This window comes from Typha angustifolia, chromosome 13, assembly GCF_048772165.1.
Source record: "Typha angustifolia cultivar Huaian chromosome 13, ASM4877216v1, whole genome shotgun sequence".
Classification (NCBI taxonomy): domain Eukaryota; kingdom Viridiplantae; phylum Streptophyta; class Magnoliopsida; order Poales; family Typhaceae; genus Typha; species Typha angustifolia.
The window spans coordinates 11,633,387-11,652,466 of NC_133251.1; the positions used below are offsets into that span (position 1 = coordinate 11,633,387).

General features: G+C 35.6%; 1 protein-coding gene across 1 annotated transcript; it reads left to right on the top strand.

Moving 5' to 3' along the window:
• The first annotated feature begins 16,137 nt into the window (after positions 1 to 16,137).
• LOC140775039 (uncharacterized) lies at positions 16,138 to 18,547 on the top strand. Its single transcript, XM_073118267.1, has 3 exons — positions 16,138 to 16,465; positions 17,538 to 17,714; positions 17,809 to 18,547. The coding sequence occupies exons 2-3, from the start codon at positions 17,634 to 17,636 to the stop codon at positions 18,304 to 18,306; spliced, it is 579 nt and encodes a 192-aa protein (XP_072974368.1). The 5' UTR covers positions 16,138 to 16,465; positions 17,538 to 17,633; the 3' UTR covers positions 18,307 to 18,547.
• The last annotated feature ends 533 nt before the right edge of the window (positions 18,548 to 19,080 follow it).

Consider the following 19,080-nt stretch of genomic DNA (forward strand, 5'->3'; position numbering starts at 1 on the left):
TATTATTGGGAAGATATTTCTTGATCTCTTTCCTAGTCATACTATCTAATTTTGGATAATGTTGACAAGTTTGCTCGTTCGTTCTTGTAGGGGCAAGAGTGTTTTCAATAGGGATTTGCATTTGATTAGTTAAGACAAGTGTTGCAAACGTAGTGACTTTGGTGGTCTTGGGATCCAAAACTTGTGTAACTGTATTATGGGCCTTTGGGGATGAGAGCGATCGATTTGCTTGCTTATAGGAACTAATAAATTGTGAGATGATGCTCTCTATATATATGAGCATTGCTGCCCCTAGTGAAAGCTTAGGGCAAAGTTAAAAAAGTCAGTAGTTTATAAGCACTTTTATGACTTTTTATACAGTCTTAAGGAGGGCATGCTCAGGCCCTCTATATATAGAGTCAGGTACAATAAGTCTTACTCAAACTTAGCCATAAAAGTTTATACAACTCAAACTATGACTTACCATAGAGGCTTACATGATTTAATTGAATTTGTTTTAGTAGCTTATATAACTTAATTAAACTTATTTTAATGACTTATATGATTTAATTGGACTTGCTTTAAGGGCTTACATAAGAGATAAATATGAATCAATTAAAAGATAAATCAACTCAGTCTATTGAGCCTAATGTCTTTATAATGCAATCTGATCTGACCCGATTCATATCAATTTGGAACTGACTATAGAGTGCTAGTTGATATATTAGTTAAGATTGGAAGGTGCGGATAAGATTCAATGGATAAGTAGTTCGCTAGTTTGAAAGTAAGGGATGGATAGATCAACTAACAACACACTAAAATGGCTTTGTTATCTCTGAAATATTCTTTTATACTTGAATCCTACCTTAGATGTATACACGTAACTAAGTTAGAGAGGTGATAAAATACCTACCTTTTATTTTAGCTTTAAAATTTCAATAATATTATGCATGAAGTTAGAAATTGACAAAGAGCAAGAAAACGGAGTTAAATATGTTTCATCATACTTACCTATACTTATTTTTATATCATTTTAACTTTCAATGCTGTTAAGAGTTTTGAATGAGTGGTGTCAATGTTTTTTTGACTTCCAAATATAATTGGGCTAGCTATATTCTCACTCTCTCTTAACTTTTATGTACTAAAATATCTCTCTACCATCATATATAAATTAAGAAATGAATTGAAATCTACATAATCAAGTGTCAAACAAGAAAGACATGGTGTTGCTGTATAAACAAACACCCTTCTCCCTACATAGATTACAATCTAATAAAACTATGGGGGTATTTTGATCATTTAACATATTCTATTCAATACCCCTCTATCATCATAATATGAAGCAGAGTTGACCATCAGTCAGGTTGGACCAAACTTTTCGAATTAATCAGGCTTAAGAATTTATTAGCAACCTAGCCCACCAATTACTCTAGCCAGGTCCGGTTCATACGGGCTAGAATATTATAAACTATTACTATCTATTAACTCATGAGATATTAGGCTCGAACTAAGCATAATAGGCCGGATTATAAAATATATTATATATCACAATGGGCCAAGTGTAATGCCTCCCATGAAAGCATTTTAGTTAGGTTTCCTGGTTCTTTAATAGTGATGGATGGATTGATTATAAAGTTAAAGCCTATTTTGATGACATTTTTGGGTTTTGTTATTGTTCTTTATTCGCTCCCTTCCTCTAGCACAATTTTTTAACAAATCTAATTTCACGCTAATTGGATGATTAGATTGGAAGAAATCTTTGAAAGAGTAGACGAAGATATGAGAAGCTTATTCAAAGGGGATAGATACTTTGAATCCCTCAAATAAAGTAAGAATAATACCTACATTCAAACCCTTGTTCTATCATTAGCAAAGTCTTGAGAAAGCACGGATTGCAAAACTTGAAGAGGTGTATGTAAAAATGAGTAATAATTTATGAAGATATCCCTAAAATTGAATATAATAATTATTTTAGTTTATTAATATTATATTATATTCTCATGATCATTTTTAAAAATCTTTGCAGAAAAGTAAAGTGATTTAATTCATCATAATTTTATAGATACCATCATAAATAGCATTACAAATGGAAATTTAATCAAGATGATAAACATATTCTAATATTACCAAGTATATTATAGTCACATTACTATTCAACCTGAATATAAATTTCAAACACAATATATCACCATGAATGATATATAAATAAAAGTCCGAATAAAATTTGTTGAACAATCTATGATCGTTCATAGAACGCATGACTATGTGAATCAAGGAATCATTATCAGGAACGTAAAAGATTACAAGCATACGTTCAAATTGTCAGATCGATAGTGATTTCTATTCAAATTTCTAGATTGGTGGAGGATTAACGATGTTGCAATTGGATCCGTGGTGGTGATGAAGATGAGTAGGTTAAGAAAAAAGAAGAAAATAGTTGGTTCCTATTGGCGAGGAGCAAATCCATTTAGGATCAAACTGGGATTTCTTATTTAGCAAAGGATGGATCTCTGGGGCAAACGGGGGCCCACCCCCATAGGCCCATGAGGTTAAGGCCCACATTGAATAAAGGCTTTATTGTCCCTAAAAAATTATCCAACATGGTTGGAATAAGACCTTCATCTTGGGCTGGATGAACGGCCCAAAATATAAATGAATATGGATTTGTTTTCTATCTTTATGACTCTATTTATCTTTGATTAGCATAAGGATCACAATTGGATGCCAAACAAAAAAAAAGCTTCTACTGGATGGCTAGAATATTTCGTTATTTTCTCAACAGTAGATGAAAAAAAGATGTACTTACTTAAAAATCAATGAAGTTATGCTCCCATCTAGAAAAGGGACTCTGAACCTAGCTCATGCATCCACTGCTTTCTGAGGCTCAGTTGGAGTTGTCTCAAAGGAACCTGGCTCAGTTGGAGGTTTGGTGTGGCTTGATATTGTGTAAGTTAGCGTAGGTGGGTTGTCAAATGTGCACCACAGCTTCGACTATGTTAAATTAAATTCTATACTTCTTATATCTCAATATAATCAGAGTTGTTGAATGTGTTTGATTGCTAACGAGTGTAAGTCCACATAGATTAACTCACATCGAAACTGCACTAGGTGGCAATGCAAGCTATTTGATGATGTCTAAACAAGAAGAGATTCTTTTAACTTGGTACTAGATTTTTTCTACAACAAAATCCACCAGAGTGGAGGTCTTTCAGTCCTGTGTCACTAGGCCTTGGGCCCATTCCAACCCAGTGGCCCAACTAGGATTTAGGCACGAAATGGGAATAAACCCAAAAAGAAAATCTCAAAATTCCAAGTGGATAACAATTTTATTGGAGAATGAAGAAGAAGAAGGGGGGCCCATATGAAAATGAACAACCATGCACATAAGAGAGAGTGACGACAAGAAGTAGATATATCTATCCCCCTCCCTTCTTTAAAAAAGAAAAGAAAAAGAAAAGAATAACTCCAACTTTATCCCACCTTCCCCACTAAGTATCCTCCATCCAGTTCGATAGAAAGACCAACAAAACAATAAAGAATAAGGGGCCCCAGTTATTCGAACCCAGAGATAGAATCCAAAGGAGGTCCTTGTCCTTGTTTATGATTAGATGTGGACAGACACGATCTATGGCCATGCGCGATGTCCGGATGACATCAACACCACATCGATCGACCTTTTTTATTCTTCTCATGCTCATGCCTGTAACCAAATGCATATACCATCCTCTCTTTCCTCCTTTCCCTCCCCCCTTTAGATTCTCCACCTCGTCATCACCATTATTCCTAGCCCTACTGAAGACGATAACGACAAAATACTAACTTGGACGTTTCCTTCCATGTCCTTTTGGATCAGCCATTCGCCCATGCATTAGTTTTGGGAGCTTATTGTTAAAAGAGTAGGTGAATACATCTAGGGTAGAAGTGATTCCATGATCAGGTAATTACACTTAACTCTTTATTAATATACATGTTTTAAACTAATTATAATTAAAAAAATATTCATGTGAATCTCTTATGTCAGAGGATCTCTGAAAAAAATATCCAACTTCACCCTTAGTTCAAACTCACTTAAAGGGTGTTTGAACTCTTATGATTAGAACCATTCTTGTAACACAGAGCATATGAAAAGTCTATGACTTCCTTTTGGGTGGCTTGGACAGCTACACCAAATTTAGAATTGAAATCTTTGTCTTTTTGTAGGATATATAGATTGGATCAAGTTGTTCTCTTATCTTAAAGTTTCCAACAATATCACTGTTCATAACTTGCCCGATCTAGATCTAGCTGTTCTTAATAAAATTTGTATAAAATGGACCGATTCACCTTCGGATTCCCAGATTGATAAAAAAGAAAGAAAATTCTTTGACTTCAAAATTAAATTTTTATTAAATACTTTATAACTTAAATTAAAATTTATATATATATATATATATATATGGAATCTTAACACGTTTTATGAATAAAATTGTGCCAATTCCATAAGGACATATAAACTGACACATGTTTATTCACTTACTTAAATGCATGTTTTAGATCTACTAAATTGCTCGCTTATCCATCTAAAGTGCCATAGTTATAAGCAAGGAATCATAGTGGGGCCAAGTACTTGGTGATAATGACCTAACATTTAGATTAAAGTCTCAAATCATCTGCATTAATGCTATTCCTAATTAGATTCCTTATCCTCAATCAAAATTCCCACTTATTTTATTGATAGCTTGGCAAGTTACGCTCGGATTGCCAACTAGAATCAATCCGAAGATTTGCATGAATATCTAAGTTGGCATCCAACTAAAAAGAAAAGAAAACAAGACTTAATCAAGCATCTATCCAGCTTTGCTAAATGAATCTTTAATTATCTTATAGAATATTTTTATTGGGATCTAGCACCTTGATGCGAATTAGAACATGACACGAGATGTACGAAATTTATATTCTTTACCCAAATTCATGTATGTGAAACATGCATCTCATTGAATTATTAATCACATTAATTCCAACTTAATAAAACCACAAATCACGTGAGAAAATAAAGGCCACCCAACTAATATAGCTAATAAATTATACAAGTAGTTGCAAATTTAATTAATCGAGTCTAAGTTTGATACAAATTTTAGGTTCGAAATTAATTTTAAACTAAGCTCAGCTCCGTATACTACATTATATATATCGAATTCACTTGATTTGATATAATATGTCGAATAATATGATGTATTTATGGCAGATGCTCTTGAGAATAATATATCGAATAAGTGGTGCATTTACTCCATGGCGGCTAGATTAGATTAATTAATATGTGGAATAAGAATCTTGCTATGAGTTTTTATTGTTGGCATGCATGTGATGCGACCCCTCTCTTGCATTGATTGTACTTATATGGCGGTGGATAACTTTATCTGTGGAATAGTTTGTATATCTAAATTAATTGGGAGTTATCCTCTTCGTGTGGGAATAAAATGACGATATCTCAACTGGATCTAAGTTGTCCGATGATTCGAGATGGACAACTCATCTAAACTTCTAAATATATCTATACTTTTAGGAAGATGATTCGATACTAATCTCAAAACTATAACTTCTAATTAGAAGTATATTATTTTATTTCTCTCGGTCTTTCAATAATAATAAAAATAAAATAAAATTCGAACTAATAGGATAAGTGTATGGAGAAATTGAAGCCTGCTTAGGAAAATAAATTTTAATATCTTTTTTTTTAATCATTATATTTGATCAAATGTTTGAAAAAAACATTGGTTGTCAACGAATTTGGTATAGACTTTAGGTATGTATCCAAGGATTAAAGTTATACTTAATCATTACTTCTTATAAAAATCAACACATCTTGACTTTTGTCCACTTATTTATTATAGTGGTTTATCTCGACAGCTATTTAATATGTGATGATCTAGTGTTTGCCATCAATTATTGGTGCCCCACTTTAATTGGCAACTTCTTTAAATATTCCAAGTTTGGTGGACTAAAATTACTTCAAATTAGATCTTCTAAAATAAAGGCCATTAACGAGTGGTAGATTTTTAACAAATGATGGAATGTCTCCTCTTTTAATGTCCTAATTTACTTTACTATAAGATCAACACACTACAAGCATTCAGTAATCCTATGATTTAATTACACTAACAGTCCATAGCTATGCCTAATATTATTCACACTCTCTAAAGAAAATAATAATGATGATGATGATGATGATAACTTCATCCGTTTTTATGATGTTTCCTTCTTATTGACTGAAAAATATCATGTCCGGTTAGTTGATAAGCAAAAATAATCACAAATTAAAAGAGACCTAGATTTTAGGTGGTACATCCAAATCATAGTTACGTCCAGTTAGCTACTACTGGTTCCACCATGTAGAAACTAGAAGAGATTACATAGAGAGAAAGCCCTCCCAATGGAAGACTAAAGATTCTCTTGTTTTTATTCTCCCTACAGAGCTCTCAAGATGTTTTACAATATAGATACAAGTCAAATATAGATATTCTTTTTCAAGAAATAACCTATCAAATTTTACCGAACCATTTGAATGTGCTATCGTAGTCCCATTCAAATTTCTATAAAACGTTCTATTTTCGTTCAAACACATGTAGAATGGTTGTTCTTTAGACATTATGTTCCAAATCAGTTTGAATAACTAATGAACGACTGCTCAGTAAAAATGTCATTGGAACAGTAAATTCATATGAAACACATGATTATTATGTTCTATTTGAGTGCGCAATTGAGACAAGTCTAATTCATCGCCACTTTTCAACACTACATTATGATAAGAATGCTCATAGATTATAAAATTACCTCCTTTTTTTTTTGTAAGCTAGAGATCCACTTCATCTTCCCCTTCTCAATTTTTATTTTTTCCTTGTCCTATTATGTGTCTCAATGAAACAATCTCTCCATACTTCCTCGTTGTTGTCGCCTCTCTAAGACTATATCTTATTCTCACCTCTCTCTAGTTCCATATGCACAAAGGTTTATGTTGCAGCAAACGCGTGCCTGGTGGCTATAGGTTCAATGCTTCCACGACTGGCTTCCTTGGGCCGACTGCTAGCCTGTAATGGCTATTGCAACCCCTAGCGATTGTTAGGTGGCCAAACTTGACAACCACCACCACGAGAAGCTACCCGTACGTCAAGGTGGCTCTGTCGTGGCTTCTTGCTGTAGCTGCTCTCTTGCAGTGGGGCAATTGGTCCCTTCCGTAGCTACCGAGAGCCGAGGGACCCACCGGCAATGCGTCATGGCCACCGTTGCACCAACTTGAGCTCGAGTTTGGCTTTCCACCAGCATTCGCTGCCGTTCTGCCACTGCGTAGACCTACTAAATGGCGACCGCCACTAACCACCTACCTTGCCCAACCGCCACCGAGGCTAAGTGGACTCGAGTTTTGGTAGGACTTCAGGGATGCGATTTGTGGTCATTTGGCCTGACCCAATATGAGGACTTTCAGGCCATGTTGACTAAGCTAATTTAGTCAACAATAGTTCAAGCTTACCGGGAGGTGTTTGAGTAGATCTACGACTGGGTCACTAACTGATCTAACTTGACCTTGAAGAGTACCTACGTTAGTGGGCTCAGTCTTGACATTCAGGCTAAGGTCAATGGTTTGAGACCCACTACTTCTAACGAGGCTTTCTCCTTAGCTATTCTGATAGAGTCCAAGTTGGATCAGGTGAATCAGATCCGCAAAGAGGAGAGAAAAAAGACGGTACAAGCCCATGACCCACTAGAGACTACATCTACCTCAACTCAGCCTACGCAGACAACTCAATCCAATCGCTAGATGATCTTGCGCTACTTTGTAGCCAATGACTTATAGGAGCGCAAAAGGAAATGTTCATGTTTTACTATGATGATCGATTTATCCCCGGCCATAAATGCAAGCGTTAGGTAGCCCATGTTATATTTCTAAACGGACTCAAAAAGGATGAACCTCAATCCACTAATTGGCATGATAAGCTGTACAAGTACAAGATTGTCAGGGATTAGTTATCTTATAGAAAAGGTGCTAGAAGCGTGGTGGATTGATGTGAACCAGGTCAGAGATCGAATCACATCATGAGGACATTAGGCTTAATGGATCGAGTCTATTTATCTTTTAACTAATTTATATTTATATAAGCCTTTAAGATAAGTTTAGTTAAGTTATGTAAGCCACTGAGACAAGTTTAATTAAGTTATATAAGTTACTAAGGTAAGTTTAATTAAGTTGTCTTTAAGACAAGTTCTAGTTTGAGTCGTATAAGCTTTTAGGGCTAAGTCTAGTTAAGTCATATAAGCCACTAAGACAAGTTTAATTAAGTCGTGTAAGTCACTAAGACAAGTTTAATTAAGTTATGTAAACCTCTAAGGCAAGTCATAGTTTGAGTCTTATAAGCTTTTAGAGCTAAGTCCGAGTATGACTCATTATACTCGATATATATAGAGAGATTGACCTTCTTAGTTTAATGAATTCAAGCATCTAAGTATTGAGAAATTATTTTAGTTTTGAGTTTATCTTAGGAGTAAGAATAAGATAATCTAAAAGCAGAAGTAAATTAATCATAGCTGTTTATTTTCTTAGGAGTAAATCTAATTTAAAAATATTAATTCTACCTGCAATCTATAGCCACCATCACCTTCAGCAGCTTCCTTATCATACGGCAGTTTATCACCACCCTTGGCCGTCCGCCACTCTCTGACGATTACTACAATATCGTTTATTTATCATTCTGCCTCATTCTGACATTGGTCTACTATTTTATTTATACCTTTTCATCCAGACCTTCAATTTAGGTAAAACTAGAACTATTAGAATTTTAACTCATAATAAGACTACCACCACTTAAATTTTCATAATTTTCTTATGTTCGGATCAATCTAGATCTGATTCATTTAGATAAGGTATGTCATGTAATAAGTTATGCACAAAATTTTATTATAAATATAGGGGTGTAATAAAATTATACACAGTTTCTATGTAAAATTTCTATTACAATTACCATACTTATTCATATTTTAGTAATCAAATATAAATTCTTATATAAATTATTGAAAATATTTATTTATGTCTTACAACTAAATAATAAAAGATAAGTAAATTTATAAACATATATATATATATGGCCCCACAATTGACTCATGACAGGTTATGTCCATTATTGAGTAACAATTTATTGTTTAAAAGTCACACATCAAAAATGTTATCCATAGGTATCTATGGCCCCTATAATAACTGTTATAGTAGTGGTAGCAGTATAGTCCAGGGTGTTAATTAATAACTCACCAACCAGTCTAATAAAGAAGTTTAACATTAATTTTTGTTGTATTTCATATTCTAGCCCACTTTATATTCTAATCAACACTAATTTTCTGATTAAAGATCCACCCAACACAAGTAATTATCCCTTAACAATGATAATTAGCATTAAAAAAGAAAGAAAGTGGAAATATCTCCATGAACATCATCCCTCAAATCCATCCACTCCCTTTGTCCAGCTCGGTTAGAGGGGAACAAGTACAAGTGCTGCATTACGTGGATCAGGTCGATTGTGGGTGGGGCCCCTCCCGAGTCAAGTGGCGATTATATCTTTGTAGCTTTCTAGGGCAAAATTATTTGTTGACCTAAGAAACAGGAAGGAGATGAAATTTAATGCATCGTTTGGTTGGACGTCGATATGAGAAAAGGATTTAGTTCTCGTGAAATCGACAAGTTTGGGTAATTCTGGACGGAAGTTGAGTAAATCAACATCAACGAGGAAGTAAAGGAGAGGAAGTAAAGGAGAGGGGAACAAGAAAAGAAGAAGTAAAGATGATAGTGACACCCAAATCTTACTTTCTTCCCCCCCCCCCCCCTCTCTCTCCTTTAAATTTTAGAATAATTTAGAAATCTACTTTTTTAATTATTGTATTTTTATGGTTTGTAAGAAAAATTTAGAAATATAATAAGAGTAAAATCATTACATGTGAGCAAAATTTTAGAAATATAACTATGAATAATATTTTCTATTAAATATTAAATTGATACATTTTGTAAAATATAATTTTTTTTGAAAGAGGCTACAAATTAGGGTTTGAATCACAAAAAAACTAACACACCTAGCGAGATATTTTCTTCGATCGGTATCACAAAGAAAAAACTAAAGAGGACCAGTTAAGAGATATCATTATGTGACATGCTATAATTAAAAGTAAATAAAACAATACTTAGCCATAAGAGCCCAATCAGTGTCCCATTGTCAACATAATTCGAAGGGCCATTCCTTAGAAATGAGGATAATATCATTTTTTTTTTGTAGAAGGATAATTCTCTTTTCACCTCATAAACTATTACTATTTTTTATAATAACTTCTAAACTATTTTTTAGTACACAATGATCTCCTAAATTATCAAAAATACTTCAGTCTTTTAACATCGTAAATAGAATTAGGAAAATGACATAATTGCTTTTTCATTTTAGCCAACATAAAATTCTCACTTTGAGTTACACGTGATTTGCACATACATATGAGAAGTAAATATATCATATTTTTATCACATAACTATTACACGATAATTTATGGATAAAAATAGTTAACAAAAACTTAATGATGAGGCGAGGTATCACTATAAAAAACGGTGATAGATTATGAGAAAATTTGAATTATTCATATTATTAATTACACTTTTCATGAGATTAAGGGGAAAAAAAAAGAAGTAATGCAAATAAGTGACATGTGTGAGCTCATCAAGCCATGCATGCAACCCTATTCTTTTCTATCTCTCTCTTAGTGGGCCCCATTTGTAAAGGTCCATTAGCCAATAGGTCAGTTGCCTTTCTAGCAGGCCTAAAAGTGTGGGGCCCACAACCCCATACGGCTGTGTCTCCCTTGCCCGGCAAAGCGTGCTCCACTTTGTCGGTCCTTCCTATCCTATCTGTCCTCGGAGGAGAAGGGAAATAACAGAGTTTATCTAGAGAGAGAGAGTACAAATAGGAGAAGGGAATAAGAAAGTTTATCCAGATGGCCTATGCAATTGTTGCCTTATGCCTTCTTAATACAAAATATGACTTTTGTTATTGTTCACATTATTCATGGGATAATCATTGAGCTTTGAAGATTGGGGTGGAATCGGGTTGAGTTGAGCGAGTTCAGGTTGAATTAGATTTAAGTTGGGTTAATATTATCTTAATATGAATACCATGATCCGATTAATAAACGGATTGAATTTGATAAATACGAACACGACCCAATTAATAAATGGGTACCACGTCCCGACCCGTATAACTCGTTTAATAAACAAGTCGGCTTAACACGACACACTAACACAATATATCTAACCCATATACTTAAACGGGTCATGTAATCCAACACGTCAACACCTGTCTAACCCGTTTAAGGACTATTTTGTGATTTAGATATTAAATTTTGGAGGGTCTAATGAAGCCAATTTTACTCAAATACTCTTTGGTATCTATACATTATCATCAATTAAAAAGATCAACCTAATTGATAAGATTTGAAAATTTATGATCTCATTTTACTCAAAGTAAAACCGATGCTCAGCTACACAAATTAAATTTATGATCTCATTCATACTTAACAAGATCTGACGGCGTGAGGAGCACAGGTGCCTGGCGGCATGAGGAGACCCGACGGCTTGAATGAGGGGGAGATCCAATGGGCGATTGACATGAGGAGATCTGGTGGCGTGAGGAGACCCGACAGCATGAGTGAGGGGGGAGATCCGACGGGTGATCGGCGGTGTGACAAGCTCGAGCGACGTGAGGACCCGACATCGTGAGTGAGGGGAGAGATCCGACGGGCTATTGGCAGTGTGAGGAGACCTGGAGGCGTGAGTGAGGGGGGAGATCCAACAAGCTATCGATGGCGTGACAAGCTCGGGAGACATGACAAGCTCGGGTGACATGACAAGCTCCGACGACGTGAGAAACTTCGATGGCGTGAGGAGTGAGGAGTGAGGAGAATCTGACAATGTTAGTCGGTGTGAGGAGTGAGGAGGGAAGGGTGACAGTAAAGTGTGATTGGGCTGCGAGCATAGGTAAGGAAAAGGAATAAGGGAAGGGGCAATGGCGCCTCTTTTCTCACCTGAGTAGTTGAGTTTAGGGTGTTAGGGTTAGAAATTAGAATATATATATATATATATATATATATGTGTGTGTGTGTGTGTGTGTGTGTGTGTGTGTGTGTGTGTGTAGCTAAGTCTGTATAGCTAGAGGGTCTAGACCTGAGTCTATATAGCTAGCTAGACTTGTATACTCCTTCCTCCTCTCCTCCTAGAGGTGGCAGTCGAAATGTATTGGGTGCATATATATTGAATCAGATCGGGTCAAGTTTAAGTCAATATGACTCGTTTATTAAACGGACTACATGGGTCACTTATGGCACCAATTTAATAAAAAGATCAAATATGTTAGATTTAAATTGGTTACATGAATTATTTGAGTTTAGGTGGATTATTTGGGTTAAAAATAGGTTATAGTTTTATAAATGATGAGTTAAATGAGTTGAGATAATAAATATGAACATAATAATCAAGCTAGATTGGTCAACCCATTTATGCCTCGAATTTAATTATACTAAACCTAAACTTATTTAAAGCTTTTTGGTTCGTGTTGAATCAAAAATTATCACTCTTATCTTGTTCCTCCTCTCAACTCTCTCCTCCTTCCACTTCCCTAGTCTATAGATATTATTCCTTTTTTCCTTTCCATACTTTTCCACAAACTATTTGACCTTTTGAGCCGTGTCTCGATGATAGTTGCTCTCTCTGAGGTTTGGTTGCGTCACCATAAGGGATTTCTACAAAAGGGGCAATCCAACCCGCTAGCATGCCACAAACAACTGATTTTACCAAGTCAAGAATCCTAAACTTCTCTCAAAAATTAGTCTGAGATTATATTATGTTAAGTTTTGCCCAAGCCCGAGCCTAGTAAATTACAATTGCTATGTGAATTGATCTTACAGCTAGCATGGACTACATAACATAAATGCTTTATAGTTGCATACCACTAGGCTAGAATAATCTAGCTTGTTACCGCCCATCAGCCCATAAAAAAGCGAGCTTAAACATAGAGTGGTTATCGAGCTTAAATATAGTGGCCCACCCACCTCTTCTACCAAATCCCAACCCCTACCGCTCCCTTCTTTCCTCATGCTAACTTCGACTTCGACGATATCATCAGCTCCAACTTGAGGTGGTTATAGAGGTCATTGATGATATCTCCTTCACAGCCAACGCTACCACATGGTCTGCCAAATCCGCACTCAGTCCTTACCTCTACCTCCGGTCTCCTCTTTGCCACCGCTAATAACCCCATCGCCCTACACCTCCAATCTCCTCTTCACCTCCTATAGCAAAACAATTTGGTCCCTTCTTCCCTCAATGCCGGCAACGATGCGCAACAAACCAAATGTGAGCAATCTCTGGAGATTGGAGGTGAACGGTGGAGGTGAGCGGCGAAGGCGAGTCGAGGGTGAGCAATGGAAATATGGAATGAAGATTAGAGGTGAGAGATCTCTGGAAATTGGAGATGAGTAGCAGAGGAGCCGAGGTTGCTCTTAGGAATGAAGAAGAAGAGGAAGCGAACAGTGGAAACTCTCTTTCTTCTCTTCTATATTTTTTTCATTTTATTTTGTATTGACCCTTGTGATGATGTAAATGAAAAGATGGTCGGGGCAATGGGCAAGCTTTTAGGTTGGGCTTAAGGTGGGGCTTTCGAGCCAGGCTGAGTAAGCAAAGGGCTGGTCTGTGCTACCCATTAGCAATTCGAGCTCGAGTCGGACTGGGCATGGGCGGATCGGGTCCTGTGATCACTTTTATGCAGCCCTACTTGAAGCTAATGGGCCTGTGGATTGGCTTGCCAACATTTTGTGATATTCTTGTACAAATTTTGGCTGGTTCCTTTTATATTCGTGGCATACTAGTAGTTGATTAATATATAACATTTTTCTTTTTTTTGGCTTTTTATAAATCACACCCTATATTTTATGTATTTTATGATTCACACTCTGTCTTGAGAATTTTGTAATCCAACACCTCCTTTTTCCCTATAATTCTTATTTAATATTCTAAGTTAATTTAGACGGTATTAGAAAATAAATATTCTATTATAATATATAAAATGATTTATTAATACCTAAATTATCCATGTCTTTTCATTCTCCTTTTTTTCTTTCAAAAGAAGAAGAAGAAAAGGAGGAGAATAGAGAGAGAGGGGAAGACGAGGAAAGACAACGGTGACAACGAAGTCGACGGTGGAGGAGGTAGGTAGAAAAGATGGTGGAAAGATATTAAAAATAAAAGATAATGGTGAGAGTATTTTAGTAATTTGGTCGACGTTAGTTAGTCAAAATAACGTTAGGGTGTTAAATGAGAATTATAAGAAAAAAAGATGAGTCCGATTATAAAATCCACGGAGGGTGAATCAAAAAATATATAAAATATATGATGAAATTTATAAAAGTCCTTTTTTTTAAATAATAATTAAAAAAAAGGCATGTCTCACTCAGGCAGATCTAATTTATTGGATGCTTACTAGGTAGTTAAGTTTGTACCTCCCCCCTACCCCCCTCAAGGCGTGATTGAAGGATCAAAATGCACATCTATAGAGGTACGTAGCCCTATGGGCTATGGGAGAATGCACCTAACCTTGGCTACATTCAAAATTTGACTAAGTACATCAATCCGGCACCCGGTGGATCCCCAATAAATCACAATCATGCCACTCAAGTGGTTGCAATGAAAAACTTCTACACGTTATCTTTTGGGTGGTCGGTCCCACCGTGTTTGATCATATCAGGTAGTTCCAAATTTAATAAGATGCTTAACCCAAACATTGTCTCTTTTAATAGTATTTTCGTTTTTAGTGGAGAATGGAAATATATATTAAAAATACACCCAGTACGGTGTAATATGAAGACCTTGTTGTTTTGAGTTTATTATTATTATTATTATTATTATTATTTAGCAAAACTAGATTTATCTCAATTTCTTTTACTGAAATAAATCACGCTCTAAACTTAATATCAGAGATAACTTTCAATGTGGTTGTTTATATTCTTTTAAATAAAATGTTAGTACTTTAATTATTTTTGTTGTCACATATAAAATATTGATTAGATGAGCATGTCATACATAAAAAGATGACGATTACTACAATAATATAGACCGGCTTATTTTAGCAAAATAATAATAATAAATAAAAGAGAGTTAGTTTGATTTATAAAAAAAAAAAAGCTCTTTTATTTCCGCATGATAGATGATTGTACACCATGATATCGACTATCCAACAACTTTCCTCTAGGTTTGGGACCACTATAACACGTCACCGTGTATAACGTTGGCATGATAGTTGCCACCACAATTAGCACGAGATAAATTCTACGATGACTACTACCCCCCTTTGGTTTCCCAAATAAGTGGAGTTATTCGCATTTTTGGAGGTTATCATGGGAGTGCAAATTATTCTTATTGGGCCATTTGGATGCATCTATGATTATAAATTAGCCAAATCTTTGCCTCTATCATCCTTTTTATCGATCATACGCACACCCACCTACTATTCCAGCAAACAAAGTCGACAATTCCAGCTAATGAGTGATAGACACGATAACTTGCATGTCACACTTTCTGCAATGGAATAAATCATACCATGTCTCCTAACATTGGATTTTATTGCATGAGTTGTCGAAAATCTACGGAATAGTCCAAAGTTTAATAAGAGACTGCACAGAGCTATCTACAAGGAATTAGTTGGCTCTCAGCCTTGGAGCTTCTTCTGATTCTCGCTCGTTGTTTTTGTCCCCATTTTTGTCAAATCATCCTCTTGTACAAACACAACATTTCAATCATATTAGATTACCAATTGGCATTAAAAAAAAAAAAAAACTTAAATTAAGAATCAACTTGAGCATGTGAAACTAGGCTTAATGCACACAGATTAGAATTAAACTCAACCCAAAACTTAAGACATGAATCTCTTTTTTATTTCCACTTTGGATTCTTTTTTTTAATTCATGATTCGAAGACATAGAGATAATGTAGCCTATGGAAACATCTGGGAATGATTAATAAAACAGAGAGCACATGTGATCTACCATTGCAGGGTTTAGCTGTCAGTTTTAGTTAATTCTTTTGGCTTAGTTAGTGCTCCATAATTTGTCAAACAGTTTATATGAGAAGTGGGTCATCTTATTTTTATCACTGTCCTTTCTTGGCACAGTCTGAGGCATCTTTCCTCCTCATATACTTGGAACTGCATTGGCCAGAGGAACTGGGATCTATTTGGGCATGCCTCTGAGAAGCCCATTAAACTATACCTGTGAGAGTCTGTGAAAGAGAACCTCAAATACATCTCCTTCTTTAGAAGATTGGGTATATGGATGTTGATGCTGCGTTGCCCAAAGAATCATAAAGCCTAAGCAACTGTTGCAACTTCTTCTTCATCTTCTTCTTCTTTTCTCCCATAGCAAGTGATCAGCTGATAAAATCTCTCAGGTGACGATTTGCTTATGATATTTTGTTTTGTTTTCTTTTTGTTCCCTCTCATGTCCTTCTACTCTGGAAGATCTACTGTGCTTTTCAACACTGAGCTGATGAGAAGATGAAGTTAGTGCATCAAGAACTTTTCATGGTAGACAGAGTTTAGTTTGCTTGAAATAGGTTTCAGCTTCCTTGTGATTCTTTCTTGACAGCAAAATTACATTATAGTGGGGAACTTTGCTGTCTTTCCATTGTCAAATTGTGCCATGTAGCTTGTTTAGTGGCATGTTTAACCAAAACTAGTTCCTTTCTGTGGACAATAGAGTTAGTACCTTGAAAATTCTTTTGAAGATATGTTGACACTCATGAACAATCTACATAATTTGTATGTGAGGGAAGTCTTTTCTTTTTCTCTATCTTTTGTGATATGAAATTTACAGAGTCAGATGTCATCTGTGAGAGTAGGAGAATCTCACCATTTAGTAGAATATACTAAGAGAAAAATTATTGGTAGACCCAGAAGGCTAGCTGACTGGAAGACAAACCTCCTTCTAGATCTAACCAAATCCCCTTGCATCAATTTCTTTTTCTAGTTTTTGCTTGTGCCATTCATTGGTTGCGGTAAACGAATTCTCAACAAAAGATTGGCAGAAGTTCTTCTTTGTTGTTGTTGTGGTCGTCTCTTGACTCACCATAGTAAGTTCTTGCTTCCTCCTTGCATCCTAAATGTGGAAAAGCTACAGGATGTGGCAATTGCAATCAATGAAAGCAAAGACAACAGTGCCTTTGAGGCTTCTATTTACACAAACAGACAAATCAATTTCAACAATTAGCTAAATATCGATGTGAGCCCTTTGATGCATGTAATTTTGCAAAGCATATGTATTCCCTTAAGAGATGTTTGCATATCTAGATGAAAAACTTCCAGTTAAGTACGATGAATGATTGTAATGTTGTTGTTCATCATGTTATCCATACTGCAAGGGTGCTCCAATGAAGCAGAGCGATGCATATTTTCATCACTGTCATTTCACTACAAAATCAAATTTCATGCACTGTGTCACTGATCCAATTCTAATATGTGCAGGCAAAAAGAGGACATTTAACTCAAACAAGCAGAGGTAGAACAAGAAATATTGTGAATCTTTTCTCCATTGGAGTAATCAATAGAGCATCAGAAGGCATGGAGACATATCGACAACACTACGACAAAAAATACATGAAGATGGCCATGTTGCAGCATGAGGAGACCTTCAGACAACAGGCATGCAGTAACATAGTGTCTTCTTTTCTTTCTCCATCTAATGTCCACCTACAACTTTATACCTATTCTTACTTCTATTACATCCTTAATTCAGGTTCATGAACTCCATAGGCTCTACCAAATTCAGAAGCTACTAATGAGAGACATGAAGAATGCCGAAACGAAGAGGCAAAGCGCATCTGCGAACACCCAAAACAATCCTGAGAAGAGTGCAGAAAATGAGGCAGGTTCAGATAAATCAAGCTATAGTTACTTCGACCAGCGAAAGCCTAGTCGAATGCTTGATCTGGAATTGCCTGCTGAAGAGCATACTGAAGAAAACAATGGAGATGTCATGCTAGTCGTCGACGAAGAGAGTGACTTAGAGCTAACACTGGCAATTGGAAGCAGTCAGAGCCAAAGGAGAAAGCAGGAGACATCGATTACTTCAGATTCTGGAACAAGCTTTTCATCATCATCAATTGAGTCTTCTGATCCAAAACTAAACAGCAATGGATGGCGACTCTCTCAAGCATCAGATGTGGCCTCGAGATGTCAGAGTGAGAGCAGGAATGGTTGGCTCTACCAATGTCTCAGTCTGAATTTAACATGATAAATTTCCCAGGTAGGAGTTATTTGTAATCTGTAGCTTGAAACAACATATCATCAAGTCTTACTATGTATCTCACTAACTAATCTTTAATCTCAACTAGAGAAGAAACTTCAATTGAAAAATAGGCCTCTTGAAATATAAATATTATGCATTGCATACGTTTATTCATCATAAATATCATTTTTGTTCTTGAGCTTAGTTGAGAGATCAATAAATTCAATGAAGCCAAAATTAGACATAATCCATCAAAATGCCATTGGCAAATTTGTAGTACAGATTATTTCAAACTCGATGGTGTTTTTTGTTTTCTTACCCCCAAAATTGGGGCGACGACTCATTGACTTTGAAATAGATGGATCGACAATGGTTCTGGGCCTGGGTCAACTCTACTTGATGCCTGACTGGGACCCAATAAAGAACGGCCGGGCTGGCCCATTGCCACTTACATAATTCTATTGGCTCGATTACATGGGTGGTAATTTTTTAGATTAAATTAACTGTTTGCAATCAATGCGCTGATGAGCATCTAATAGTGTCTAACTGTATTAAGTTAAAAAGTGCCTAATTTTATTAGTTAAAAAGAGTAATTTTATTTAGACCAGTTGCACTGTCATTCATGTTTACATACTCTTTAAAACTTTTGTTGGGTCTATATAAACCTTATAAACTATTAAAATTCTCACTTAACTTTATTAACATAAAAAGTGAAAAAGACATAAATAACGTCTCAAAAATATCTCTTTCTTTTTTCCCTCTAAACATAAAGATATAAAG

What these genes read in the sequence shown, in the direction of transcription:
- LOC140775039 (XM_073118267.1), top strand. Translation starts at nt 17,634, where the DNA reads ATGGAGACATATCGACAACACTACGACAAAAAATACATGAAGATGGCC. An exon ending in AGGAGACCTTCAGACAACAG is followed by an intron (nt 17,715 to 17,808) that starts GCATGCAGTAAC and finishes TCCTTAATTCAG; the next exon opens with GTTCATGAACTCCATAGGCT.